Here is a 26,450-nt window from a genome sequence, read left to right as displayed (position 1 = left end):
CAATGCATGCAGAGGCATTACCAAGTTGAACCCTTCTCCAGAAGAAGTAAAATTTCAACCCTGAGTCAAACTTCATTCAAAACTCTGTACAGAAATCATGACACAAGCATGAACTAGAACTTCACTCAGCAATTTCAGGCATAAAATTCACCAAGTAGCCATTATGTAGGTACTTGCAAACTATGACCAGCTACTCCATCACCAAGATAGTGAGAAGACATTGACATTACGACTATCACCATGCAATAACAACAACCAGGCAACAATGGAGGTCCGGATATTCTGTAGGCTTTTACCTCTTGCAATATGGTTATAGTTAATTCACCACCAATAATTCAGAGAAGAGAGAGCAAAGGGAAAAAATGACATTGGATAATATCTCTCATTTATGAGGAAAGAAAGCATCACATAGAGTTATCACAAGTGCATGGTACAGTATAAACTGCACCAAGCCCAAAGAGTGAAGCAAATTCGAGCAATTCTTCTAGTTCCATTCTCTGCAACAACACCAGAGCCATATTCACACACACATCAATCCCATACCTCCAAACCCATAAAGAAGGCGTCTCTTGTTCTGTTCTCTTATTCTTGGTATCCAAGCTTCCATGTCATAGGGATTAAGACATTAGGTATGCTCTATCCTTCCAAAATGAGCACCTCGTAAGTTGAATTACCTACCCGTGAGAACAAATTAGCCGCCAGTGTTGAGGTCTCAAGACGCCTCACATGTGATACCCAACAGCAGTTCCTCTGTAATTTAGTGAACCAAAGTAGAAGCACATGGTAATATACATATGATAAATGTTCTGAATCATTCAAGTATCACCAGCTTAAAGCCTCAACATTTCTGAGTTCTTATAAACAATATGCGACATTGCAATTACACAAAATCGCAGAAATCCAGTCAGAGGCCTTATGTATTTAAGGAAAAATGAACAAGGCATCAAAAAAGAAGCCACCAAAACAAATAATTAGTTTGCCAAGGCCCAAGAATAACAGAGCACAGGTTGAGTCCCACTTGAGCATTGACAACCGAACAAAAAAAAAGGTAATTGACAACCAACATCAAATACAACTTCAAGACAAATTGTTTTGGATTATTGAAAAAAATTCAACACTGAGAAATCAACAAAATCATGTGATGTGACAACAAAAACATGAAAATAATGCTTCGTTCCATTGCCATTGCGAGATCCTACTCACTTTTTCTCACTTCCTCGCTGCATTGATAAGTTCAGTTTCTCAGTATACAGCTTCATAAGTTCAGGAGCTTCTTCTTTATAACATGTCACTAACTTTTCAAGGAACAACTTTTCCGTATAAGCAAACCACCTAAACAAACTACGCTCTTTAATTAGACCTTTCGACAACAAAACTCGAGCAACCGATCCCCTTGGAACAATTCTTTTCTTCAAGCTCAACGAAAGAAGTGCTGGGTCTTTGCAAACAACCAATGGCTTTAATCCCATTACATTGATGAAATAGTCCATCACCCCCGTAATCTTCTTCTCTGACGCCGTCATACACCATGGATTCCTCCCAAATGCTATAATAATATCTTCATCAGACCAACCCCATTTCTTATAAACATCAACCTTCTTTTCCCATGTCGATTTGCTTATTGTCCTCAAAGCAAAGACGGCCAGCACAAACTTTGTCCTCAATGGGTTGAACCCCATTCTTTTCACTTCCTCCACAATTTCCCTAAATTGATCTGAGCCAATCAAAAATGATCTAGGCTGGTATCTTAATATGGTAACGATTTTTGATTCTGGTACTCCATGTTCTCTCAATATATTGATGTTAGAAGCAATTGGAGTATTTTCAAGGTTAACAGATAGAATACCCGCATAGCGTTTAAACGCCGCAACAGTATTCTCTTCAGATTTAAGCACATTGGTAAAGAAATCAAAGGAAGGAATCAGTTGTTTTTCCAAGCTTCTTTTGAAAATGATTGGGTAATAACACATAATCTTGGCTAGTTCAGGGCTTGACATCCCTTTTGAGTAAAAAAACTCAAGTTTGGGCAAGAGGAATTTCTCAGCATCGCATACAAGCAAACTTGGGATTTTCTTAATAATTGTGAAGATTTGGGTCTCAGTAAAACCATGATTCTTCAGAAAAGCAATAAAAGAGTCAGGTTTTTTTGGGGTCTCAAAGTGGATATCCTTTGAAGCCTTTAGAGCCGTTTCTGGCGAGAACCCACATGAGTTTACGAGATACGAAACTACAAATGAGTGATTATCCGCACTAGTTGAGACGAACTTGAGAGATATTAATTGAGAAAAACGCGGATTGCGGGTTGGCGAAGCTGTAACAATGCGTCTCCCAAGTAGAATCGTTTTACAGAGAAAGTGAAACATGAAGCCTGAAATTATAGCAATGAGGTAGTGAAACTTACCGATTCTTGAAAAGAAAACTCGTATAATCGAATTCCAAATCGCAGTATAAAACCCTCGATTGCTGTTTCCGACCTAAAATCCTGGTCTGAATGTTGGAAGAGATTGAGCCCTTTTAACGGGCCGTTTCCCTGGATGTAAAACGACGATTTTGGCTTTTCTGCGGCCCACTAGCCCAGTGGGCTTTTCCGGCCCTTCTAGTGGCTAAGGCTTTGAAAGCCCACTAATCCCCCATCACTCTCCAAAAAGAAGTATCAGTAGTATAAGCACTCTGATGGGAAATTATATATACTAAAACAGAAATTACATTAGGAATCAAATTAATCAACACAGACTATATTAGAAATTCACTCGATTATAAAGAAAATCTAGATATATAAACGTTACTGTGAATTTTAAAAACCTATACAACGATTTGACTATAAAACTATGAAATCAGGTAGTTTATAAGCTGTGAAATAACGATTAAATGTATTTGGTTTCAGTAAATATGTTTTAGCATTTACGGTAAGAGACCACATGGAAAGATTGTGGGCAAACAAATTAACTTATAAATATAGACCTATCACCTCCCCACCAAGAGGCACCTTTTCTAATAAAAGGACAAATCCGTGCGGGTCTACTGTATCTAGAGGAACCAAATAATCCTATGATTTCTTGAATCTCTTCAACTGCAAAGTGAAGAAATTTCCATAAAGTTTTTGCACTTTCAGTTCCAAGGGAAAAGAGAAGAAGAAAGTAAAACAAAAACCATCAGTCCCAAAAGCATCACAACCTCAATTGCATGCAAAATTACAAAAAATATGCAGTCCATAAAGATCACATGCAAATACAATAATCAGAAGAGATTAAATAAAGCCATCAAGTAAAATTAGTTTGGCGAAAACAAGATATAGTATTGATTTAAGCTTTAATTCTGACAGCCAACTGACAGCTTACTTCAAAGAAAATTCATTTGCATTAGTCGCGTTCTCGGAACAAATTCAAAGATAAGAATGGAGAAGATTAACTGAATTGACAACCTCATGTGAATCATAATGTTGGCATCCTTCAATTTCCAAATACTACTCATTTTGGAGCTGCCTTGAAAGGTCCAATTTGTCTGTGTAAAGCTTTAACAGCTGAGGAGCTTCTTCTTGATAACGGTAGACAAACTTTTCAAGGAACTTTTTTTCTGGACATGCAAAAAATCTACTCAAGCTACAAGCCTTAACCAGACCCTTCAACAACAAAACCTGGGCAACTGAACTCCTTGGAACAATGCGCTTCTTCAAGCTGTATGCAAGAAGTTCTGGGCGTTTGGAAATAAACGCAGACTCTAACCCCAGTACATTAACAAAATAATCCATCATCCCTGTAATCTTATCCTCAGAACATATCATAAAAGGTGGAAACCTTCTAAATGCCATCAAAATATCTTCATCAGACCAGCCCCATCTTTTATAGACATTAATCTTTTTTTTCCATGTCATTTTGCTCAATGAGCTCAATGCACGTACAGCCAAAACAAATGCAAACGAAAGAGGCTTCAACCCCATGCTCTTCACCTCCTCCACAACCTCCCTGAACTTATCTGGTTTAGTACAAAAGACCCGAGGTTGATGATATAAGATGGCGGCGATATTTGACTCTGGTACTCCATTTTCTCTCAATGCATAAATATTGGGTCTGAGATAAGGTTTAGGATCTTGAACTAGAATCCTGGGATGGCTGATAATGACAAAAATGGTCTTCGCATCCGATTTGAATAAATCTTTCAAGATTTCAAAAATAGGAATCCATCGGCTCTCTAAGTTCATACGTAAAATGGCAGGGCAATTACATATAAGTTTGATAAGTAGCGGCCTTGAAGCCCCCTTAGAATTACAAAATTCAAATTTGGGCAAGAGGGTTTTCACAGGATCAGATACAAGCAATTTCGGATGTTTCTTGACAACAACTGAGATTTGGGTTTTAGAGAAACCATGGTTGTTGAGAAAAGCAATAACCGAGTCAGGTTTCTCTGGGGTTTCAAATCGGACATATTTAGAGGCATTTAAAGCACATTCTGGAGATAACCCACATGAAATTATCAGATATGAAACAGCAAAAGATTGCTGATTTGCAGCGCTTGAGATGAATTTGAGAGATATTAATGATGCTGGGTTTAAAAGAAAAGGCAATTTCTGGGACGAAGCTGTAATCTCGTGTCTCCCATGGAGGAATGTTTTATAGAGAAAATTAAACATGAAAAAGAAATTAAGCTACTGAGAATGGCAGCTTACCAGATCCTGAAGAGACATACACCTTCAGCTAATTTCGTAATCGCACCAGACAACGGTCAAGGAAAGGAAAACCCCAAGGCCCTAGCCAGTACCATTTTTCGAATGAAGGAACGGAACTCTTACGAAGGTGCTTATTAAAACGCACCGTTTCATTCCTAGGCAGAGTTGAGAAGGAACCTTAAAAAATGTCCATAATTTCTTTTTAAAATGTCTTTATTTATCGAGAAAATGATAGATTAGTCCCTCAATTAAAAACTATATTTCAATAATGATACTCAAATAAGTTTTGTTTTATAAAGTCCATAAAATTTAAAACAATAATCCATAAAAGATAAAAAATTATAAATATTTATTTTATTGACATAAATATCATCATCTTCCTAATTTGATACCCAAGTTAGATCTTCCTCCAATGTTATCACAATTGTATCAATTTTTTTAGTTGGCTCGCGAGAAAAGTTATATTGATATATATATATATATATATATATACACACACACATGGGAGTTACCTTTCAATATGTAGACATCTTCACGTAATTAGTTTTGTACAATAACTGATGTTCTAGCAGGTTGCAAGGACCATGGACGATCACTAAGGGAGAATATACTAATGGTTGAGGGTATTTATAAGTTGGTACATCAAATTTTTATTAATTGTTTGCGCAATTCATCTTTATAGTTTGTTGTGCAAATCAATTGAATAAACATTCACAGAAATAGGGCCGGGTTGAGCCGGGTTTTGATAGGCCCTTGGTTCGGCCCTATCATTTGTAATATATAGGTAGTAGGGTCTACGAGTTGGACTCTTTTAAGTCCACATTCGGCCCATTTTGTCAAACGAGCTGAGTTGGACTCTTTTTAAGTCCACACTCAACCCGTTTTGTCAAAGAGCTTACAAAATGGTCTCGAGCTCGACTCTTTTGTCATACAAACCGACCAATCGGAAGAGGGCGGTGGATGATTATCATCCATCTATCCAATATTTCATCACTTAAACATATACCCGTCCCATCAATTACACCAAAGAATGAGATACATGATGATAATATCATTATCACCCATGGCCCACTTTTAATGAAAAAACAAATTACTCAATCTAAACCATTGTAGTCAATGGACCACATTTTTAAAATACCCTAACAAATGTCAATCATGAAGACTTAATGGGAATCTCATGAAATATTGGATGGACTATGTATGGCCACGAAACCAGTCCAACAGTCTAGATCCACGTGCAGACATGGCCATGGTTGGTATAATAGTAAGAGAAGCGTTATATGTGCATAATTTTAATGTTCATAATTGTCTTTAATCTAGGTGACATAAGAAAAAGTGTGAGGGGTCATTTAATACAAAATGGTCCCCCACATTTCTATTCATGCCACCTAAATTATGGATACCAAAATTATGGACACATATCATTTTAGTAATAGTAGACCCCTGCATGTACGTGGGACCAATTGACATATAATAACATTTATTTTGGGATTATTGAAAAAATTGTTTTTCGATCTTAGATGTATGGACGAAAATTAAAATGCATGTGATGGACGCTCCACACGCACTTTAAATATTGTCCATATATCTCAGTAACTGGGATCACTGAAACCTCAGTTGTTGGGACGTCTAGCACTACTAATTCTAGAATGGATAAAAATATATGGTTTATGCTCCGTTTGTTAGGAGGAAAACTAATATCTCATGAAAAATATATCTCAAGGAAATAATTATCAGGGAAAAACAACTAGTTTCTAGTGTTTGGACAAAAAAATTGCTAATGTTTTCTATTATTTATTTGGTGAAAAACATAAATTTGAGGTACAACATTATTATTTTCTTGTGATAATATAATGTGTGCATACATATATTTATCAATATGTCAATACATAGCAACCATAAGATGCAAATATTAAATTATATTTTGAGACAATAATCCAACAAAATACAGAATAATCCCAATGATACATTAAGAAAAAAATGTCTTAATTTAGTGTCTTGTTATATGTAGTATATATATGGAGTATTATATAAAAGATACAGTTTTTTAATTTCACTTTAAAAAACCTTTCATGTATACTTTTAGCAAAAAAAAATTGGCATGACAATGAGTTTATTGTTGTAGGGAAAACAACATCCCAAGGATAATAAGGGAAGTTGCTTTCCATCTTACAATTCCTTATTTTGAGTTCACTTATTATAAATTTTGTTTTGACTAATTTTGTTTTTTTATCTCCAAACACCACAAAGTAAGGAAAACATTTTCAGGAGGTTGATTTTCCGTCAAACAAACAGAGCATTATACTGTCTGGATATGCAAGTTGAATTATTTTATGGGAATTACTATTTCTGAATCTTTTTCTATAAAGACAGGTGCAATTGTATGATTGCTTAGCATTCCTTACTCGTTAATTTCATCTGACCAAAAGCCTTTCTTGATATCAATGGCACCAAGCTCTCAGCCTTCCTCTCGCCCGTTGGCGAATTTTTCTCCGTCAATATGGAATCAACATGACTTTACTTCGTTTTCCTTGGATGACTCGGTATGTTAAATTATTAGTTCGACCCAATAAGCTAACCTATTGAAAACTAGCACTTCTTCTCACTTGTGGGTTACCCGACCTGTTACAGTAAAAAGTCAAGTCAAGTGTTGGATATCCTAAAGGTCTTGTTGGTTGTTTTCTGTTTTTCATTTTTTGTTTCAATTTTTCATTTTATATTTTATGTTTCAATTTTACGAGGAAAGTGCATTTTTATTTGTTTTCAAGTGATTTTTTATTGCCCGTGTTTACTAAAATGAGCAATTAAATGTATTTTTGGGCTTTCTTTTTTTTTTCTATGATTAATATTGTTTATTTGAAGCTTGAACAGTTCCTGTTTTGCATGCACTATCATGTAGGTCATTGATTCATGTGCTAAGGAAATAGAAGCACTGAAAGTAGAGTTTAAGGATATGTTGACCTCTTCGAGCGATCATTCAGTGCAGAAGATTGTTTTGATCGACTCATTATGTCGTCTGGGATTATCATATCACTTTGATCATGAAATTCAACTGCAGCTGAAGCAAATCTTTGAAGCTGAAATCATCTCTTTCGACGAAAATCGCAATGACTTGCATGCTACGACACTCATGTTTCGAGTTTTCAGACAACATGGTTACAAAATGTCTTCTGGTATGTATATAACCCCAAACACACACGCCAACACACATAGTGTCACTAAGGGTCTTCATTTTTCATAAAACGAAAAACAAAAGACGTCTATTTTTTTTTTCATTTTTTATGTTTTTAAGTGATTTTACTATTTACCCGTTCCCCGTGCTTTTTACAATGGGCAACCAAACATGTTTTTGAAGTTTTTTTTGTTTTTCAAAAAATGCAAATAGCAAAATGCATGAAAAATAAAATACAGCAAACAAACCCTAAGATTTGGCAGCAACTTTGAATCAGATGTGTTTAAGAGATTCAGGAACGATGAAGCTGGCTTCAACGAGAGCCTCACCGGCGATGTGAAGGGACTACTTAGCTTGTACGAAGCTTCACATGTAAGCATACATGGAGAAGACATTCTAGATGAAGCCCTTGAGTTCACAATGACTCACCTGAAGTCCTTAGTGACTCAGTTAAGTCCTCATCTTGCAAGACATATAAGTGAAACACTGCTTGTGCCTTTTCACAAGGGATTGCCAAGAATCGAAGCAAGAAAATACATCTCTCTTTATGAAAGAGACGATTCAAGGAATGATTCAATACTCAAGTTCGCCAAAATGGATTTCAATCGAGTACAGTTGTTGCACAAGTTGGATTTATGTCATTTGTCGAGGTAAATGTTAAGACTTGTATCCCATCGATTATGTATGAGCCACCGATATGATTTATAAGTAAAAATCGAATCTCTCTCAACTAAGGGATCCTTTTAAGAACAAAACCAAAACCGTGGGGGTCTTGGGTTCAGAAAGGACAATACCCCTTTGAGTATCCAATTTATAACAATAAACTTAAATATTTTGTTCCATTTCATTGTAGGTGGTACAAGGACACCGTTGACATTGAATCAAACTTTCGCTATGCAAGAGACAGACTCCCGGAGAGTTTCTTGGTGGGTATTGGAACCTTTTTCGAGCCTCAATATGCTCGTCCTCGGATCATTATGGGTAAATTAGTGATATTAATAACAATTCTGGATGACACATTTGATGCATATGGTACACTTGAGGAGCTTGAATGCTTTACGAATGCAATGGAGAGGTCTGATACTTGCAACTCGGTTTTCTTTTTTGTTTTTAGCCTATTTTCTTATGATCCACTAACAGACTATTGCTTTTTCCATCTCTTCGTTTAAATAAGGTGGGACATTGATGCTATGGATGAGTTGCCGGACTATATGAGACCTCTATACGAGATTCTCTTAAGTTTCTTTGATGAATTGGAGAAAGAGTCAAAAGAAGAGGGAAGAGCCTATGCTTTCTCTTATGTGAAAGATGGGGTAAGATCTATTAGTTACTTTATGTCAAAAGTATTTTATATACACGTCGATTCTCAACTCAACTTGCTAACCATCCATCAATTTCTACCCACGATGTGGGGTTCAAATCTCGCGGATAGCATATTTGTGCTCACTATTTATACTCGATCAGTAGTAAAGTTTTAACAACTTCTGTTATTTTTGCCAATGTCAATGTTAAGTGGAAAGAATATGTAAGAGGAAATCTTGTTGAGGCCCAATGGTGCAATGCTGGCTATGTGCCTACATTTGACGAATACTTGAAGAATGGCTTAATCACAAGCGGTTGCCATATTATTCCATTGATGTCTTTCTTTGTAATCGGAGAAACCGCGACAATCCAGGCATTCGAATGGCTCGAAAGTAGCCCGAAATTCATGACAGCTTTACAGACAATAGGTTGTCTTGTCGACGACATTAAAAGTCAAAAGGTACAATTCCTAGTTCATAAAAAACAAGTTCTTTGTTTCATTTCTTGCCATTTGACATTGTAACATTGATATATATATACATGAAGTTTGGGCAAAAGAGACGCCACGTTGCTTCGGCGGTCCAATGTTATATGAAGCAATATGGTATCGCAGAAGAAGAAGAAGCAGTTGCAGGGCTGAAGAAAATGATTGCGAACGCATGGAAGGATATAAATGAGGAATGGATGAGACCAAGTGCAGTGTCAATGGAACTTCTGAAGCCACTGGTTGGGCTTATGCGCACGGTGCAAGAGATATACAAGCTGGATGATGGATTCACAGATCAACTAAGTTTGAAAGACAGCATAACTTCATTGGTGGAGACTGGAGTGCCTATGTAAGTGATAAATGCATGCAAGACTGATACCTGCCATGCACTATGGTTCCTGCATGTCAGGAGATCAAGGAGAATGGGTCATGGATAGTTATGATTGCGTCATGATGGGTAGTTATGAATTGTGGCTTGCAGTTGTTCCCACTAGCAGTTGTTATCATTAGTAGTTGTTTATTTTCTAGCATGCATGTTCCTTGTACTTTGCAATTGTACGCAGGTTTGCTTCACGTATGCATGAGTTAGTTTGTAAGGATAAATATGGTCTACGCATTAATTAATGAATGAATGAATATGGACAGTTATCCTACAAGTATCTTCTCTCAATTCCTCTCGACTCTCTTCCTTTCTACATTTCCTTCCCTATTCTTTATTTTGATCGTATTAGTGAGATTGTAAATCGAAAATGCTAAGTATCTCAATGTTTTTTATATCATTCAGTTGTATTATGTCAATCCGATACAAAACTACAAGTCTTGAATGTAACTAGTGTTTCAAATACATAAATATAAAAACCACAATAACATCCAATAAGAATGGAATTACATTTTTTTATTCAATTTCATTGTAGGTGATACAAGGACACCATTGACATTGAATCAAACTTTCCCTATGCAAGAGACAGACTCCCGGAGAGCTTCTTGGTGGGTATTGGAGCCTTTTTCGAGCCTCAATATGCTTGTGCCCGGATCATTATGGGTAAATGAGTGATCTTAATAACAATTCTGGAAGACACATTTGATGCATATGGTACACTTGAGGAGCTTGAATGCTTTATGAATGCGCGCAATGGAAAGGTCTGGTACTTGCAACTTTGTTTCTTTCAGTTTTCTCTTTGTTTTTAGCCTTTTTCAAGACGCATGATTTCTAATAATCCTCTAAGATCTTTCACCTTGGATAAAACAATCATTTGGGTGATTGCCTAGTGATGAGCTAGCCCAGTTGTCCGATGGGCATGTTAGGCGAGAGAATTCTTGGTTACCAAAAAAAATCTTTCTAGGGCCAAATGGAATGGGCTCAAAGGTCTTATGTTTGATTTCAACTAGGAGAAATACCTTTGTGCCGTTTTGACCCCTTACAGTATCGTCAGGTGAAAAATTTTTATGCACGCTTGACGATCCATGTTTAGGCCATATCGGATTCCCAAAAGACAAACTTGTATGATATCGTTCTTGGTTTTAAAAAAAAATGTAAATGAGTCAACAAGCTATATTATTTCGTCAATGAGCTCTAAAATGGGCTCTAGCTCAACTAGAGCCTCTATATTAAAATGTCTTTTAACAAGCTCTTGCCTTTTCCATATCTTTCTTTAAATAAGAAGGGACATTGCTGCTATGGATGAGTTGCAGACTATATGAGACCTCAATACAAGATTCTCTTAATTAAGTTTCTTTGATGAATTGGAGAAAGAGTCAAAAGAGGAGGGAAGAGCCTATGCTTTCTCGTATGTGAAAGAAGGGGTAAGATCTAATAATTACTTTATATCAAAAGTATTTTACATACACACCGATGCTCAGCTCAGCTGACTAACCATTCATGTATTTCTGTCCAGTGTGCGGGGTTCGAATCCTGCTGGTAACATATTTGTGTATAAATTGCTCACTATTTATATTCAATCAGTAGTAAATGTTAACAACTTCTGTTATTTGTGTCAATGCCAATGTTAAGTGGAAAGCATATGTAAGAGGAAACCTTGTTGAGGCCCAATGGTGCAATGCTGGTTATGTGCCTACATTTGACGAATACTTGAAAAATGGATTAATCACAAGCTGTTGCGATATTCTTCCCCTGATGTGTTTCTTTGTCATCGGAGAAATCGCGACAATCGAGGCATTCGAATGGCTCGAAAGTAGTCCGAAATTCATGACAGCTTCACAGACTATAGCTTGTCTCGTCGACGACAATACAAGTCACAGGGTACAATTCCTAGTTCATTAAAACAATATAATAAGCAGTTCTGTGTTTCGATCTTTTCTTGCCATTTGACATTTTGTAACATTGATATATGAAGTTTGAGCAAAAGAGACGCCACGTTGCGTCGGCTGTCGAGTGTTATATGAAGGAATATGGCATCACAGAGGAAGAAGAAGCAGTTGCGGGGTTGAAGAAAATGATTGAGAATAATGCATGGAAGGATATCAATGAGGAATGGATGAGACCAAATAGTGCAGTGTCGATGGAACTTCTCGATCAAGCCACTGGTTGGGCTTATGCGGACGTACAGTGAAAGAGACATTCAAGCTGGAGGATGGATTCACAAATCAACTAAGTTTGAAAGACAACGTGACTTCATTGGTGGTTGATGAAGTGCCTATGTAAGATGTGAATTAACGGGGCATTTAGTTCATAATTTATTAAGTGTGAGTGTGACAATAAGTGTGGGTGAATATGATCGTGTTTAGTATGAAATAAAATGGGTGCAGATCGATGCCATCTATGTATGTGATGTAATTAAACAAGAGCAATTGCTTATGAGCTTGTATTTGGGGAACAAAAATGAATCTCTTTTAAGGTGAGAGGACTTTGGTATTGATAGGTATCTGACTCACATGACTACCAATGGAATGGAACATGGATGGTTTAGAGTTTAGACATATATAAAATGTTAAATGGACAAATTTGTATAATATAATTGTCGGTAATTAAAAAAAAAAAGAAAAAAGACAGCAGTAAAGAAAACACTAAATTTTATGAAATTATTTATGGACAGCATAACCTTACAAAAAGACAACTTTGTCCCATGGTAGCTTAGAGCACAAACCCATTCACTAGAGGACATTCATGTAACTTCACTAGACAAATATTTTAGGAAAACTCTTTTCAATGTTTGGCGCGAATATAACCACCACCTTCACACTGACGCAAAAGGCCTCGCTGTCTCTCACACACTCTCACACAAAGAAGGATCGAAGCTAAGACCGAAAGCCGCGAACACTGTGTGTCTTTCAAGAAACCTTGAACGGAATCCGACGAGCTGTGTCTACTCTCTCTGGAAAGGTTAAGGACAGGAAGAAGAAACAGTTTGATCGGAGTTTCAGGTGCAGCATTCTAGGGCCGTCGTAACCGTACACGGGTGTCCGTACGAAGGGGCATGGAGAAGTACGGTCGGGCCAGGAGGGTTCGCAATCGGATCCGTCCATGGAGTGGAGCCGAGACCGGGCTTGAAGGTGACCTTCCTTGTGCTTATACTAGGGAATGGATTTCGACCGTGAATTTTTTGTGGTTGTTAATGGAATGTGATTTGTTGTTTTGGTTTTTTTGTTTGTTTGGCGAATGTGTTTGTGTAGAACCTATGTGGCGGTTGGGTTTGAGCAGCTGTAGCGGCCCTAGCGGTGGAGGACGCGATGGTGGGCAATTTGGGTACCCGGAACGGCCGGACGAGGCTGATTGCATATACTATTTGAGGACCGGATTTTGCGGGTATGGGTCTTGGTGCCGGTTCAATCATCCACGTGACAATGGTGCGGTAATTGCACTGATTTATTATTTCACTTTTAGGGCTTTTTTTGAGGGTTTTGATCGGTTTCCCTGACGTCATTTGATTTTTCTTGTTCAGTTAGGTTTGATACTTAAATTGTGGATTGAATGATGTATTTTTCTTTCTTCGCGTCAAATCATTCTCTTAATTTCTACTGAATGTTAAAGAAATTGATTAGCGCATGATGATTTGATAATGTGATCTGTGGTGTTGATAGAAGTGATTGTAGAATTTATTGGTTAATTTGAAAGATGATTCTGCTCAGATTCTGGGAGCTGCAAGAGCTGGTGGAGAGGAGTATCCACAGTGAATGGGTCAGCCTGTGTGCCACAGTGAAAGTGGGTTTGGCTGTTTTGGATGTTTTTGTGACTTCTGAGTTCTGATGTATGCTAACAACTGATTCTGCACAGTGTGCATTCAATGTACTATATAAGGTAACCTGCACTTTCCTCCTTTGTTCTTATATATGGTATATGTTAAGGTTCCAGTTGGGTTGTTATTGGCCTATGGTCCCTTTTTTGCTTGTTTAATTTCTTGTTACTTTAGTTAGCTGATGCATTTGCAATAACTATCTCACTTTCACTTCATCTGCAGTACTACATGAGGACAGGAACCTGTAAATTTGGTGCTTCCTGTAAGTACCACCATCCTAGGCAGGGAGCTGGGGCTGTTAGCCCTGTGTCGCTAAATTATTATGGATACCCACTTTGTCCGGTACGTACCTTTATGTTGAGGCATGAGGATTATTTTGGATTATTAGTTAGGGTCATTTTTTGCCCTACCAACGAATGCTTTTCTAGATTTAGCTTAAGTGTACATTGCTTGGTGAAGTAGCACTTGCATGAACTTTTCTTGAATTTGTCAACTTTCTTTCCCTGTGCATATGTGCATGCTTATATCCAATCCTCTTTAAATATTCTTGCTCATTGATAATCATCTCTGAGGAGCAAATTCCAGATATATAAAAACCGTTAGCTTTTCAATATAGCATAAGATGTTTTAAAGATTTGAGACAACTATTTATGCTATGCCTTTCCCATAAAGAACAGGACACGTCAAAAGGACAAGTGGGAAAAAGGGATTTCTTTGTATAGATAGATAGATAGAACACTACATTAAGGAGAGAGGAAAAGAAAGAGAGTGTATGCTATGCTAGAGACATTATCATTGATTTTCTGTTACCGATAAATTGACTAAACAATAGCCAAGACCAACTAGCATTATATACAAATATTCACATATTGTTCATCAATTACGCCTTTCGGCCAACTACATTTACATCATGGAGCTTCAAGCTTCTACCAGAGATGCAATTTCAAACAAACCTTTGCAAGAACGTTCAACAACTCAGTAAAATGTTAATCAATTGAGAAATAGATAGTGAACATTCTACAATTTTCATGTAAAACTTCATCCCACTCTTCACAAAATCCATCCCTTATTATTATGAAACACTCATCTTTTCACAATAGAGCTTCAACAACTCAGGCGCCTCCAGCTCAAAACGGGTCACAAACTTTTATGAGAACAACTTCTCAGAAGGCGGAAACAATATAAACAAGGGAACTTATATATATATATATACACAATACTTAAAAGCTGCAACGTGGCAGTAGCCAGATCTGAGACTGAAGTGAATTGCTATTAAAATAATTAAATTATTCTCTGTCCCCAATAATTTAGAAGATGATTTATAAAATTCAAACAATTTGCATGATATAGACTTGAGTCAAACAATTTGAAAGTCGGACACTTTGCATTAATAGAATCAAGTTGTCAAATTGCCACCCACCAGACCAACAGTCTAGATCCACATGCAGATATGGCCCTGGTTAGCCGTAATAGTAGACCCTATGGATGTACATTTGGGACCAATTGACATATAATAACATTATTTTGGGATTATTGGGCAAATTATTATTCTAGAATGGGTCAAAAATATGGTTTAGATTGTTTGCATATGCAAGTTGAAGTATTTTTATATCAATTTCCATTTCTGGATGATTGCCTATAAAATGTATGTGCAATTGTATGATTATTTAGCATTCCTTGCTCGTTAATTTCTTCTGAACAAAGCATTTCTTGATATCCATGGCACGAAGCTCTCAGCCCTCCTCACGCCCATTGGCGAATTTTTCTCCATCAGTATGGAATCAACATGACTTTGCTTCGTTTTCCTTAGAGGACTCGGTATGTTAAATCGTCAATTCAACCCAATAAGCTAGCCTATCGAGTTCTAGGACTCCTCTCACTGATGGGTTGCACAACATATTACAATAAAAAGTTCAACACATGAATATTTAAGGTTCATTTGGTTGTTTTCTGTTTTCTATTTTCTGTTTCTTTGTTATCAGAAAACATTTTTTTTTTTCGTTTTCAAGCGATTTTATGTTTCCCGTGATTCTAAAATGGACAATTAAATGCATTTTCGGGGTTGTTTTCTGCTTTTCAGAAAATAAAAACAAAAAATGCATGGAAAACAAGCATACTAAACATACAGTTAATTTGTTTTTGGTGATCAGTAATATCTCTCTGACTGTTTTCTATCATTAATATTGTTCATTGAAGCTTGAACAGTTCCTCTTTTGCACTATCATGTAGGCCTTTGATTCATATACTGAGGAAATAGAAGCACTGAAAGTAGAGGTTAAGGATATGCTGATGACCTCTCCAAGCAATCATCCAGTGCAGAAGATTGTTCTGATCGACTTGTTATGTCGTCTGGGATTATCATGTCACTTTGATCATGAAATTCAACAGCAGCTGGAGCACATCTTTGATGCTGAAATCATCTCTTTCGACGAAAATCGCAATGACTTGCATACTATTGCACTCATGTTTCGAGTTTTCAGACAACATGGTTACAAAATGTCTTCTGGTATGTGTCTATACTCTATAACCCAAAACACACGCCAAACACATATACATACAGTGTCCAAGGATCCTTTGGTTTTTTATTTTGTTTTCAGTTTTCATAAAACGAAAAACAAAAAACATCTATTTTTTCGTTTTATGTTTTCAAGTGATTTTTCTATTTTCCTGTTCCCCGTGTTTTCTACAATATGGTCGGCCAAACATGTTTTTTCTAAGTTATTTTTTGTTTTTTTCAGAAAAAGAAAATAGAAAATGCATGGAAAATAAGTATAGCAAACAGACCCTAAGATCTTGTTGTAACTTTGAATTAGATGTGTTTAAGAGATTCAAGAACGATGAATCCGGCTTCAACGCGAGCCTCGCAAGCGATGTGAAGGGATTGTTAAGCTTGTATGAAGCTTCACATTTAAGCATACATGGAGAAGATATTCTAGATGAAGCCCTTGAGTTCACAAGGACTCACCTGAAGTTCTTTATGACTCAATCAAGTCCTCATCTTGCAAGACATATAAGCGAAACACTCCTTGTGCCTTTTCACAAGGGATTGCCTAGAATCGAAGCAAGAAAATACATCTCTCTCTATGAAAGAGACGATTCAAGGAACGATGCAATACTCAAGTTCGCCAAAATAGATTTCAATCGAGTACAGTTGTTGCACAAGCTGGATTTATGTCATTTGTCGAGGTAATTGTTCAGACTTGTATCCCACGTCGGTTAGGTGTGCACCACCGATGTAGTTTCTAAGCAAAGATCCACTCTCTCAACTAAGAGGGCTCTTTTAAGGACAAAACCATGAGAATCTTGGGTCCAGACCGGACAATACCTTTTCAATTATCTGATTTATAACAGTAAAACTTACATTTTTTGGTCAATTTCACTGCAGGTGGTACAAGGACACCATTGACATTGAATCGAACTTTCCCTACGCAAGAGACAGACTCCTAGAGAGTTTCTTGGTGGGTATTGGAACCTTTTTTGAGCCTCAATATACTCGTCCTCGGATCATTATGGGTAAATTAGTGATATTAATAACAATTCTGGATGACACATTTGATGCATATGGTACACTTGAGGAGCTTGAATGCTTTACGAATGCAATGGAGAGGTCTGATACTTGCAACTCAGTTTTCCTTTTTGTTTTTAGCCTATTTGAAGACACATGAATTCTTATAATCCACTAACAGACTATTGCTTTTTCCATCTCTTCGTTTAAATAAGGTGGGACATTGCTGCTATGGATGAGTTGCCAGACTATATGAGACCTCTATACAAGATTCTCTTAAGTTTCTTTGATGAATTGGAGAAAGAGTCAAAAGAGGAGGGAAGAGCCTATGCTTTCTCTTATGTGAAAGATGGGGTAAGATCTATTAATCACTTTATGTCAAAAGTATTTTATATACATGCAGTTGCTCAGTTCAGCTGGCCGGTGTGGGGTTTGAATCCCGCAGACAATATATTTGTGAGCATGTGTTGTTGTATGTGTGTGAGATCTCTGTGCCATAAAAAATTCACTATTTATATTCAATCAGTAGTAAATGTTAACAACTTTTGTTATTTGTGTCAATGCCAATGTTAAGTGGAAAGCATATGTAAGAGGAAACCTTGTTGAGGCCCAATGGTGCAATGCTGGCTATGTGCCTACATTTGACGAATACTTGAAAAATGGGTTGATCACAAGCTGTTGCCATATTCTTCCATTGATGTCTTTCTTTGTAATCGGCGAAATCGCGACACTTGAGGCATTTGAATGGCTCGAAAGTAGTCCAAAATTCGTGACAGCTTCACAGACTATAGGTTGTCTTGTCGACGACATTAGAAGTCACAAGGTACAATTCCTGACTCATAAAAACCAGTTTTGTGTTTCTTTTCTTGCCATTTGACATAGTAAAATTTATATATGAAGTTTGAGCAAAAGAGACGCCATGTGGCGTCGGCCGTCGAGTGTTATATGAAGCAATATGGTATCACAGAAGAAGAAGCAGTTACAGGGTTGAAGGAAATGGTTGCGAAGGCTTGGAAGGATATAAATGAGGAATGGATGAGAGCAAGTGCAGTGTCAATGGAACTTCTCAAGCCATTGGTTGGGCTTATGCGCACAGTGGAAGAACTATACAAGATGGATGATGGATTCACAGATCAACTAAGTTTGAAAGACAACATGACTTCATTGGTAGTCGATGAAGTTTCAATGTAAGATGTAAATCCGAAAAGGTTGAGGATCTCATGTTTTTTCTTTCTTTTTTTTTTGAGAAAACGCTCACTTGTATGACATGAGCGGGGTAGACATATGGCTTATATATCACTCAGTTGGGTTATGTCAATCCAATGCACAATTACAATGTAACTAGTGTTTCAAATACATAAATATAAAAACCACAATAATATTCAAGAAGAATGCAGCTAGGGAAAGAGGATTTGACCCCTTGACTTCATTGTCCCGGGGTAGGAGTTACTACTTAGGCTTGATCATCACTTGTATGAATTTTGTGTTTAAAATGCAAATGACGAAGTATAAAAAAGTCATTTGGGTGATGTCTTATGGAGTCGAAAAATATTGAGGTCAATTTTTATTGGGTTTAATAGGCATGTGATTATGCGTTATGTTTTATCCTAATTGATCCTGTGTACTCGATTATAGGGGATTCTTTATGAATTCCTTATTGGACACTAGACACCATAACCTTTCAAGAGGACAACTTTGTCTCATACAAGCTTAGGGCACAAACACCTTCACTAGAGGACATTCATGTAACTTGAATAGGGATTTGGGGCTCTCAAATTCATCCAAATTTGAGACTCTCAAATTGCCCTCATCCATCTCCATCGTCCATCTAATCCAAAAGATAGCAAATAAGCCACGTGGTCTGTCTAAATTTAAGGTTATTTTACTTTTACAGTTTCAAATTTCAAATTCTGCTTCTCTCTTCCGACATATCCGAACCCCTGCTTCTCTCTTCCGACATATCCGAACCCCTGCTTCTCTCTTCCTCCATACTTTCCGCTCAAGGATTCTCCATCTCTTATCATGATAAAGATGAGATGCCGTCTCGACCATTATCCTTCCCGCGAGAGGCGATATTAAAGGCTCTCCATCTTGACCATCATCTTCTCCGACAGAGCAAGGCAGGGCTATCCATCTCGACCATCATCTTTTTTGACAGAGGTGATGCAAGGGGCACAGAGTGATCTGAAGTCAGTAGAGTATCCTCCAGCAAAAGATTTCATGGAAACTTTGTGGAATGAGATGAGAGAAAGCCTCATTTATTGTTTTGGGTCTCAACTCAAATTTCATTAAAAGTTTTGCGTGGAAAAAATCCCTCTTATTTTCATGAATTTTGAGAATATTAAGGCCACGTGGCTTATTTGTTATCTTTGGATTAGATGAATGATGGAGATAGGGGAATTTGAGAGCCCCAAATCGCTTCAGTAGACAAATATTTTAGGAAAACTTTTCTGTTTGGCGCGTATATAACCGCCACCTTTACACTCCCGCAAAAGGCCTCTCTCACACACTCACACACAAAGAAGATCAAAACTAAGACCGAAAAACGCGAACACTTTGTCTTTCAAGAAACCTGAACGGAATCCGACGAGCTGTGTCTACTCTCTTGGGAAAGGTAAGGACAGGAAGAATAAACAGTTTGATCGGAGTTTCAGGCGCAGCATTCCATGGAGCGGTACGGTCGGGGCCAGGAGGGTTCGCAATCGGATCCGCCCATGGAGTGGAGCGGTCTAGGAGCCGAGACCGGGCTTGAAGGTGACCTTCATTGTGCTTATACTTGGGAATGGAATTTCGATCGTGTTTTTTTTTTTTGTGTGGTTGTTAATGGATTGTGATTTATTGTTTTAGATTTCTGGTTTGTTTGGTGAATGTTTTGTGTAGAACATATGTGGCGGTTGGAGTTGAGCAGCTGTAGCGGTGAAGGACGCGATGGTGGGCAATTTGGGTATCCGGAACGGCCGGACGAGGCTGATTGTATATACTATTTGACGACCGGATTTTGAGGGTATGGGTCTTGGTGCCGGTTCAATCATTCACGTAACCAAGGCGCGGTAATTGAACTGATTTATTATTTCACTCTAGGACTTATTTTGTGGGTTTTGATCGGTTTCCCTGACGTCATTTGATCTTTCTTGTTCAGTTAGGTTTGATACTTAAATTGTGGATTGGATGATGTATTTTTTCTTTCTTCGCGTCAAATCATTCTCTGAATTTCTACTGAATGTCAAAAAAATTGATTAACGTGTGATGATTTGATAATGTGATCTGTGGTGTTGATAGAAGTGATTGTAGAATTTATTGGTTAATTTGAAAGATGATTCTGCTCAGATTCTGGGTGCTGCAAGAGCTGGTGGAGAGGAGTATCCAGAGCGAATGGGTTGTCCTGTTTTCCAGGTAGTGGGTTTGGCTGTTTTGAATGTTTTTGTGACTTCTGAGTTCTGATGTATGCTAACAACTGATTCTGCACAATGTGCATTCAATGTACTATATATGGTAGCCTACACTTTCCTCCTTTGTTCTTATATATGGTATATGTTAAGGTTCCAGTTGGGTCGTTATTGGCCTATGGTCTCTAATGTTTTTTGCTTGTTTAATTTCTTGTTACATAAGTTAACTGATGCATTTGCATTAACTATCTCACTTTCACTTCATCTGCAGTACTACATGAGGATAGGATCCTGTAAATTTGGTGCTTCCTGTAAGTACCACCATCCCAGGCAGGGAGCTGGGACTGTTAGCCCTGTGTCGCTAAATTATTATGGATACCCACTTCATCCGGTGCGTGCCTTTATGTTGACGCATGAGGATTGTTTTGGATTATTTTTGGATTGCATTCCTAAGATTGGGACTGAGTTTGCTTAAACTTGATTTGGACTAATGACAGGGAGAAAAAGAGTGTTCATACTATGTAAAAACTGGGCAGTGTAAATTTGGCGCTACATGTAAATTTCATCACCCACAGCCAGCAAATATACAAGTTCAAGCACCAGCAGTGCCAGTTCAAGTTGCACCTGAGCCATCGCAAGTACCTCAGCCTGCAATATATCAGTCGGTGCTGCATCCATCTGTCCCTTCATCTCAACAGTATGAGGTAGTGGTTGCGAGGCCTCCTCTTCTGGCAGGCTCATAAGTACAAGGGCCTTATGGTCCTGTTTTGCTGTCCCCTGGAATGGTTCCTATTTCAGGCTGGAGTCTTTATCAGGTTTGTTGATGAAAGCCTCTATGCAACAGCTTATCTGAAATTAGTTATTTGCTTAATAATTTTGTTACTTCACCTGGTGCAGGTAAGTCCAGTAGGTATTCCCAGTACTCAACCCGCTGTTGGGTCAGGCTCAGTATATGGTGTCGCACAATTATCTCCTTCTATACCTGGATACACAGGGCCTTATCAGCCCTTACCTTCTTCCACTGGTCCTTCAAGCAGTAGCCAGAAGGAGTATCCATTGACCGAAAGACCTGGCCAACCAGAATGTCAATATTTCATGAAAAACAGGAACTGTAAATTTGGATCCTCGTGTAGATACCATCATCCGCTGGAATTGGCTGCGCAAAGCGCACTTGTTGTTTTTAGCCCCATGGATCTCCCTCTACGTCCTGTAAGAATCTGCACTTTTGCATGGTGATAACTTTATATTGGGGAGTGGATAATCAGTGTACGATACTTTAAAAACTTTAGATGTTTTTATATAACAGGCTTCTTGGGGTTCCTGCAATCTTTTTTTTTCCCTCTAATTGCTTTACATATAGAGATCGACCCACAATTTGTGTCTATAGTTATGCAGTGTTTATGTGGTGCTTTGGAATTTAATCTCCTGAAATTATATTGGTTACTACTTTCAATTGTGTGCAATTGTGCAAATGATAATTCAGTAATGTAATTCATCTCTTTCTACCTTCTCTCTCCACCTCTCAGTTCCCAGATGGATTTTGCTTGACTTCGCATTCTGAGAAACATGAATGTTTTCTCAACCTGGGTTTTTTAATTATTGTCATTTATCTAGGGTTTACGTTTTAAGATCTGCTTCATGCCTAATCATTTATCACCAAATCAAAGTTTGTGCAATGAGATTGCTTGTTTTTAAAATTGTTCTGGAGAATTAAAGCTCTTAAGAGCTCTTTGAATGTTTGTGTCAGCAAGTTTTTTTTTCTTGCTGGATTCATCTCTGTTATCTGCATTTCTCTGCTCTGCAAGTTATTTTTTATGCCATTTTTGGTCATTTAGTTTTATTTCCTCCAACATTCTTTTTCATGCATATACCATATGCTGATGTTATCTGAAAACTCTGCTTGTTATAACCTTGCTACTTCCAATTCTCACACATCGATCTCAGCGGTCAAGACTTACATTATGATCGTCAATCGGCCTCCTTCATGGAATTTACTATTAGATGCTTTTATTTGCCATGTGTTGTAATTTCATTTTGTTGTGATATGCAACTGACACTTTCTTCATTTTAATCAGGGTGCACCACCTTGTGCTCATTATACACAGCACGGAGAATGCAAATTTGGACCTGCATGTAAATTTGATCATCCAGTGGGAACACTTAGTTACAGTCTGTCTGCATCTTCTCTTGCGGACACGCCAGTTGCCCCATACCCTGTGGGATCTTCAGCCAGTATTCTAGCCCCATCATCCTCCTCTACAGAATTGCAGCCTGATTTATGTCAGGGTCTGGCAAGGACTGCAGCTTGACCAGAATCTCTTCATCTTTGAGTACATGTAGTGGATCTGTTGGTACAGTTTTTAGCGCGTCAATTCCTTATTCAAGCATGCAACAGTCTAGTCGGAGTTCTGGTCATGCTGCTGGCAGCAGCGTCGAGGGCACTCCTTGAGCCAGGCAGGGATGTTAATCCATTCTTGTTCATTCCTCTTTGGGATCCAATTCAAGAACAAAAAGGTCTCTTTTTTTTTTCTTTTTCTTTTCGGTAGTGTCTTAAAAATAGGATGCCTTAGTTTCTTACTCATCATGCTTCCACGATTCTGGTTTAGCACACATAAGCTCTGATCATTCCCGTGTTCATATAATCTTTGTATGGCCATCCTGTTATCTTGAATAAGCCATGGCCAGCCCTCAAAAAGTTTAGCAAACCCCATACAGCTTTTCTTTTTCTTTCCAAATAACCATAAAAAAGAACAACACTTCCATGCATTAGGCAAATCTACATCCAAGCCTCCAATTTTGGAATTTATTGTGTTTATTTACTGGTCCAATCTTTTTTGAAAATGAAAAAGATGACTGTTCATGTCCTATCCTGTCAAGACCTTATTTCAATTCGGGAACATGCTTCCAATTCATCCTAGAAAGTAGAAAGGAATTTGAAGTTATTACTTGTTCCCCAACGAGACTCCAAGGAGCTAGGTGTGATAGATACCTATTCAGTTTGTAAATTGAGTCCTCATCTGGTTGGTATCTCACGAGGTAGTTGAGAAGTGTTACATGTACAGTTGATTCTATGAACACTTTCTGTTGTGGGCTAGGGCTACATTGATTGAAACACAACCACTCTTTCATTCATGAAAGCTAGCTGCTGCTGTGCAATAAAGGAAACAGTAGTAGTAGTAGTTGTTGCAGACGTCCATTATACAGGGTTTCTGGGACTTCTGTTAGTTTATTGAACAATCTACATATCTTTTTGTGAATCTAGACGTTGCGTTATTTGCTTAGCACAGATATATTGTCTCGGAAAGATCAGGCAACCAGCAGAAAAAAAAAAGGGTTCTTTTTTAATGACGAGAAATCATGGGTAACTCGGCCACCTTTGGTGGTTGGAAAAAAAAAATTTGTTAGCACACATTGATTATTACATGCGTCGTCGTCATTGTACTTAAACCCATGAAAATACGTCTTTAATGTGAGAAGGACTTTGATTAGAAATCACTCGGTTGAATTATGCTAAAACGATGTGAGATTTCAATCTGTGTCAATTTCAACAAATGGATAAGTAGAGACCCTGTCCAATTGGATTTAGGCACTGCTCCAATACCATGTTGAAAGTCTCAATCCAAACACAATGAAAATGTTTTCCACTTTAAATCACGGGTCCGCACGAATTTGTTTTTCAAGAGTAATCGCCATTGATACTTACACCAATGAAAACACATCTTTAATATGAAATTAAATAGTTGGGCTTTACTTATAAATCACTCGTCTTGGTTAGGTTATGGTTATGGGGATGTAAGATTTAATTCAGTCTTGACAAAAACAGCTAATATTAGGCAGTATCACTCATGATTAGTATGTTTGATAAAGGGAGAGACAAGACTGCATTTTTTGTGTTTCAAAGTTGAACTAACTTTTAAAAAAAAAAAAAGGGGAGTTTTTCAACCACCCTTTTCCATTACAAGCAAAATGGACATCTGAAGAAGTCTTCTTTTAGGTGTAATTACAGTGAAAGGAAAACACAAAGAAAGACAAATAACAAAGTGCATGCAAATGAGAATGATCAGTACTAACAAAAAAAGCCCTGAACTGCACCAACAAACACCAAATACTCAAAAGAGTGAGTAGCCAAAATCAATTCCTTGATCACCAAAACCAGGAAGAGATGACCCAAAACCAGCATTGTCGACGACCGTCGTCGGATACATAACATCCATGCTACCACCATCTTCTACCATCACTTGGTTGTTGGATATGGCAGAATATAAATCACAAGAGTTGTAGTACTGCTCATCTCCACAATAGCCATTATTGTTGACTTCATACAAGGAATAATTGGGAAAGTTTGTAGAAGTACTGGAAGCATTGTAAGGCACATTTGTAACAATATCTGGTGAAGAATAGACAAAACTAGTCTCAGCAGAGATGCTATGATCATATGAACCACCTCTAGGCTTGCTAGGACCGCTAGAAGGAGGTCTCAAGCAATTATCAGGCACAATGCAACCCAAGTAGCCTGAGTTAGAATTATGATCATGTTCACCATTGGAGAAGAAAAAACTCTCTTCATGATGAATAAGATCATGTGAAGAAGTTTCAACCCAAGTAGTACTAGAGTTTGAATTGTTTGATTGGATTGGAGCAGTTTCTTGAATGGAGGAGATTTGCTTAGCAGGATCACAAGTAGTAGTATTGAATGGTTGTGATGGTGGCAGAAGAGCTTGGAGATCAAAAGGAGACAAGAGAGAGTGAAAATCATAGCTAGTGTTGTTGTGATCATGAGTAGTAGTGTATATGAAGTTGGTTCTTGCTTGTGTGCCTTTCATTGAAAGAGCAGCTCTATCATAAGCAAGTGCTGCTTCATGAGCAGTATCAAATGTACCAAGCCAATGCCTTTCCTTAGTTGTTGGGTCTCTGATTTCAGCAGCATACCTCCCCCAAGGCCGCCGCCTTACGCCTAGAAATCTCCCCGGTTCGGCGGCCTTTTTTCGCCCTCTTCGCTCACCAGATTGCGATGTATTACGCTGAAGAAGAGTTTGAACCTCATGACTCGATGATGAAGCAGAAGCAGAAGCAGCAACAGCAGCTGGTTCACTACTTCCATTGAAGGGTTTTTCCAAGGTAGTTTTGGGTGTAAACATTGGTGTTTGTAGCTAGGTTTAAGTGTGTGGATGGTGAGGGTTGAGACTTGAGAGAGGGATATAGCTAGCTCAAGTGATGGGAGCTACAAAGTGTAAGAGAGGTTTTGAATATGGAAGTAGTGAATTGGGTGAGATGGTGAGGAAGGGTTATAGCTATATAGGCAAGTCTTTTAAAGATTGATTTGATTTTTATGGAGAAAAGGGGAGGGGAAAAAGGACATATATATGGTACAAGATGTCAATATATTCTATGGAATACCAGATCCATCCTTTTCCAACCCTAGCTATATTATACTTTTTATAATATTCCTTGTTTATTAATTTATCAACTCCTTTATATTAGTTTTTATCTTGTATATGTTGTAAAGAGATTACTTTCGTTGGATACGGGGCTCTGCAATTCTCAGATTGTATAATTCTAATAATTTGAGAGGTATCTCACATCATATCACATTTTTATATTTTCTCCACCAGACTTATTTTCCACCATTTAATGAGAATTGTAAATCCTGAGAAATTTCAAATTTCCTAGCTCCCTCGTTCTGATTTGTTATATGAACCTATCCGAGACCCATACTACTAAAATAATGCGTGACAATATGGT

General features: G+C 37.8%; 6 protein-coding genes and 1 pseudogene across 6 annotated transcripts; 5 read left to right on the top strand and 2 right to left on the bottom strand.

Annotated features, from left to right (window-relative positions):
* Positions 1-3,463: 3,463 nt before the first annotated feature.
* LOC120012678 lies at positions 3,464-4,627 on the bottom strand. Its single transcript, XM_038864112.1, has one exon. The coding sequence runs from the start codon at positions 4,625-4,627 to the stop codon at positions 3,464-3,466; it is 1,164 nt and encodes a 387-aa protein (XP_038720040.1).
* A 2,445-nt stretch (positions 4,628-7,072) lies between these two features.
* LOC120012846 (probable terpene synthase 6) lies at positions 7,073-10,266 on the top strand. Its single transcript, XM_038864384.1, has 7 exons — positions 7,073-7,206; positions 7,563-7,836; positions 8,113-8,485; positions 8,689-8,910; positions 9,010-9,148; positions 9,349-9,597; positions 9,684-10,266. The coding sequence occupies exons 1-7, from the start codon at positions 7,108-7,110 to the stop codon at positions 9,975-9,977; spliced, it is 1,650 nt and encodes a 549-aa protein (XP_038720312.1). The 5' UTR covers positions 7,073-7,107; the 3' UTR covers positions 9,978-10,266.
* Positions 9,985-12,194, top strand: LOC120012677 (probable terpene synthase 6). The gene is made up of 6 exons (XM_038864111.1): positions 9,985-10,123; positions 10,539-10,666; positions 10,813-10,881; positions 11,374-11,427; positions 11,636-11,884; positions 11,979-12,194. Exons 1-6 carry the CDS (start codon positions 9,985-9,987, stop codon positions 12,192-12,194), a joined length of 855 nt encoding a protein of 284 aa, XP_038720039.1.
* A 691-nt stretch (positions 12,195-12,885) lies between these two features.
* Positions 12,886-13,781, top strand: LOC120012676 (zinc finger CCCH domain-containing protein 34-like). The gene is made up of 3 exons (XM_038864110.1): positions 12,886-13,134; positions 13,255-13,428; positions 13,711-13,781. Exons 1-3 carry the CDS (start codon positions 13,059-13,061, stop codon positions 13,779-13,781), a joined length of 321 nt encoding a protein of 106 aa, XP_038720038.1. The 5' UTR covers positions 12,886-13,058.
* Positions 13,782-15,050: 1,269 nt separating this feature from the next.
* LOC120012845 (probable terpene synthase 6) lies at positions 15,051-18,565 on the top strand. The gene is made up of 7 exons (XM_038864383.1): positions 15,051-15,635; positions 16,047-16,323; positions 16,631-17,003; positions 17,203-17,424; positions 17,538-17,676; positions 17,897-18,145; positions 18,223-18,565. Exons 1-7 carry the CDS (start codon positions 15,537-15,539, stop codon positions 18,511-18,513), a joined length of 1,650 nt encoding a protein of 549 aa, XP_038720311.1. The 5' UTR covers positions 15,051-15,536; the 3' UTR covers positions 18,514-18,565.
* A 1,250-nt stretch (positions 18,566-19,815) lies between these two features.
* On the top strand, positions 19,816-23,157 carry LOC120012675 (annotated as a pseudogene).
* A 1,660-nt stretch (positions 23,158-24,817) lies between these two features.
* Positions 24,818-25,846, bottom strand: LOC120012674 (ethylene-responsive transcription factor ERF086-like). Its single transcript, XM_038864109.1, has one exon. The coding sequence runs from the start codon at positions 25,844-25,846 to the stop codon at positions 24,818-24,820; it is 1,029 nt and encodes a 342-aa protein (XP_038720037.1).
* Between the last annotated feature and the right edge of the window lie 604 nt (positions 25,847-26,450).

The sequence above is a fragment of the Tripterygium wilfordii genome, chromosome 13 (genome assembly GCF_013401445.1).
Source record: "Tripterygium wilfordii isolate XIE 37 chromosome 13, ASM1340144v1, whole genome shotgun sequence".
NCBI classification, from domain to species: Eukaryota; Viridiplantae; Streptophyta; class Magnoliopsida; order Celastrales; family Celastraceae; genus Tripterygium; species Tripterygium wilfordii.
Note: the sequence above shows the minus strand (reverse complement) of the source record. Positions and strands in the feature narration are given on the sequence as shown.

Bases quoted from the DNA above. Each gene is read 5' to 3' on its own strand.
- LOC120012676 (XM_038864110.1), top strand. From the start codon at position 13,059: ATGGAGAAGTACGGTCGGGCCAGGAGGGTTCGCAATCGGATCCGTCCA. The intron at 13,135-13,254 runs GTGACCTTCCTT...GTGTTTGTGTAG, and splicing joins AGCCGAGACCGGGCTTGAAG to AACCTATGTGGCGGTTGGGT. The intron at 13,429-13,710 runs GTGCGGTAATTG...GATTCTGCTCAG, and splicing joins CAATCATCCACGTGACAATG to ATTCTGGGAGCTGCAAGAGC.
- LOC120012846 (XM_038864384.1), top strand. From the start codon at position 7,108: ATGGCACCAAGCTCTCAGCCTTCCTCTCGCCCGTTGGCGAATTTTTCT. The intron at 7,207-7,562 runs GTATGTTAAATT...ACTATCATGTAG, and splicing joins CGTTTTCCTTGGATGACTCG to GTCATTGATTCATGTGCTAA. The intron at 7,837-8,112 runs GTATGTATATAA...ACTTTGAATCAG, and splicing joins TGGTTACAAAATGTCTTCTG to ATGTGTTTAAGAGATTCAGG.
- LOC120012674 (XM_038864109.1), bottom strand. From the start codon at position 25,846: ATGTTTACACCCAAAACTACCTTGGAAAAACCCTTCAATGGAAGTAGT.
- LOC120012845 (XM_038864383.1), top strand. From the start codon at position 15,537: ATGGCACGAAGCTCTCAGCCCTCCTCACGCCCATTGGCGAATTTTTCT. The intron at 17,425-17,537 runs GTCTGATACTTG...CGTTTAAATAAG, and splicing joins TTTACGAATGCAATGGAGAG to GTGGGACATTGCTGCTATGG. The intron at 18,146-18,222 runs GTACAATTCCTG...TTATATATGAAG, and splicing joins ACGACATTAGAAGTCACAAG to TTTGAGCAAAAGAGACGCCA.
- LOC120012677 (XM_038864111.1), top strand. From the start codon at position 9,985: ATGCATGCAAGACTGATACCTGCCATGCACTATGGTTCCTGCATGTCA. The intron at 11,428-11,635 runs GTAAGATCTAAT...GCCAATGTTAAG, and splicing joins TCTCGTATGTGAAAGAAGGG to TGGAAAGCATATGTAAGAGG. The intron at 11,885-11,978 runs GTACAATTCCTA...TGATATATGAAG, and splicing joins ACGACAATACAAGTCACAGG to TTTGAGCAAAAGAGACGCCA.
- LOC120012678 (XM_038864112.1), bottom strand. From the start codon at position 4,627: ATGTTTAATTTTCTCTATAAAACATTCCTCCATGGGAGACACGAGATT.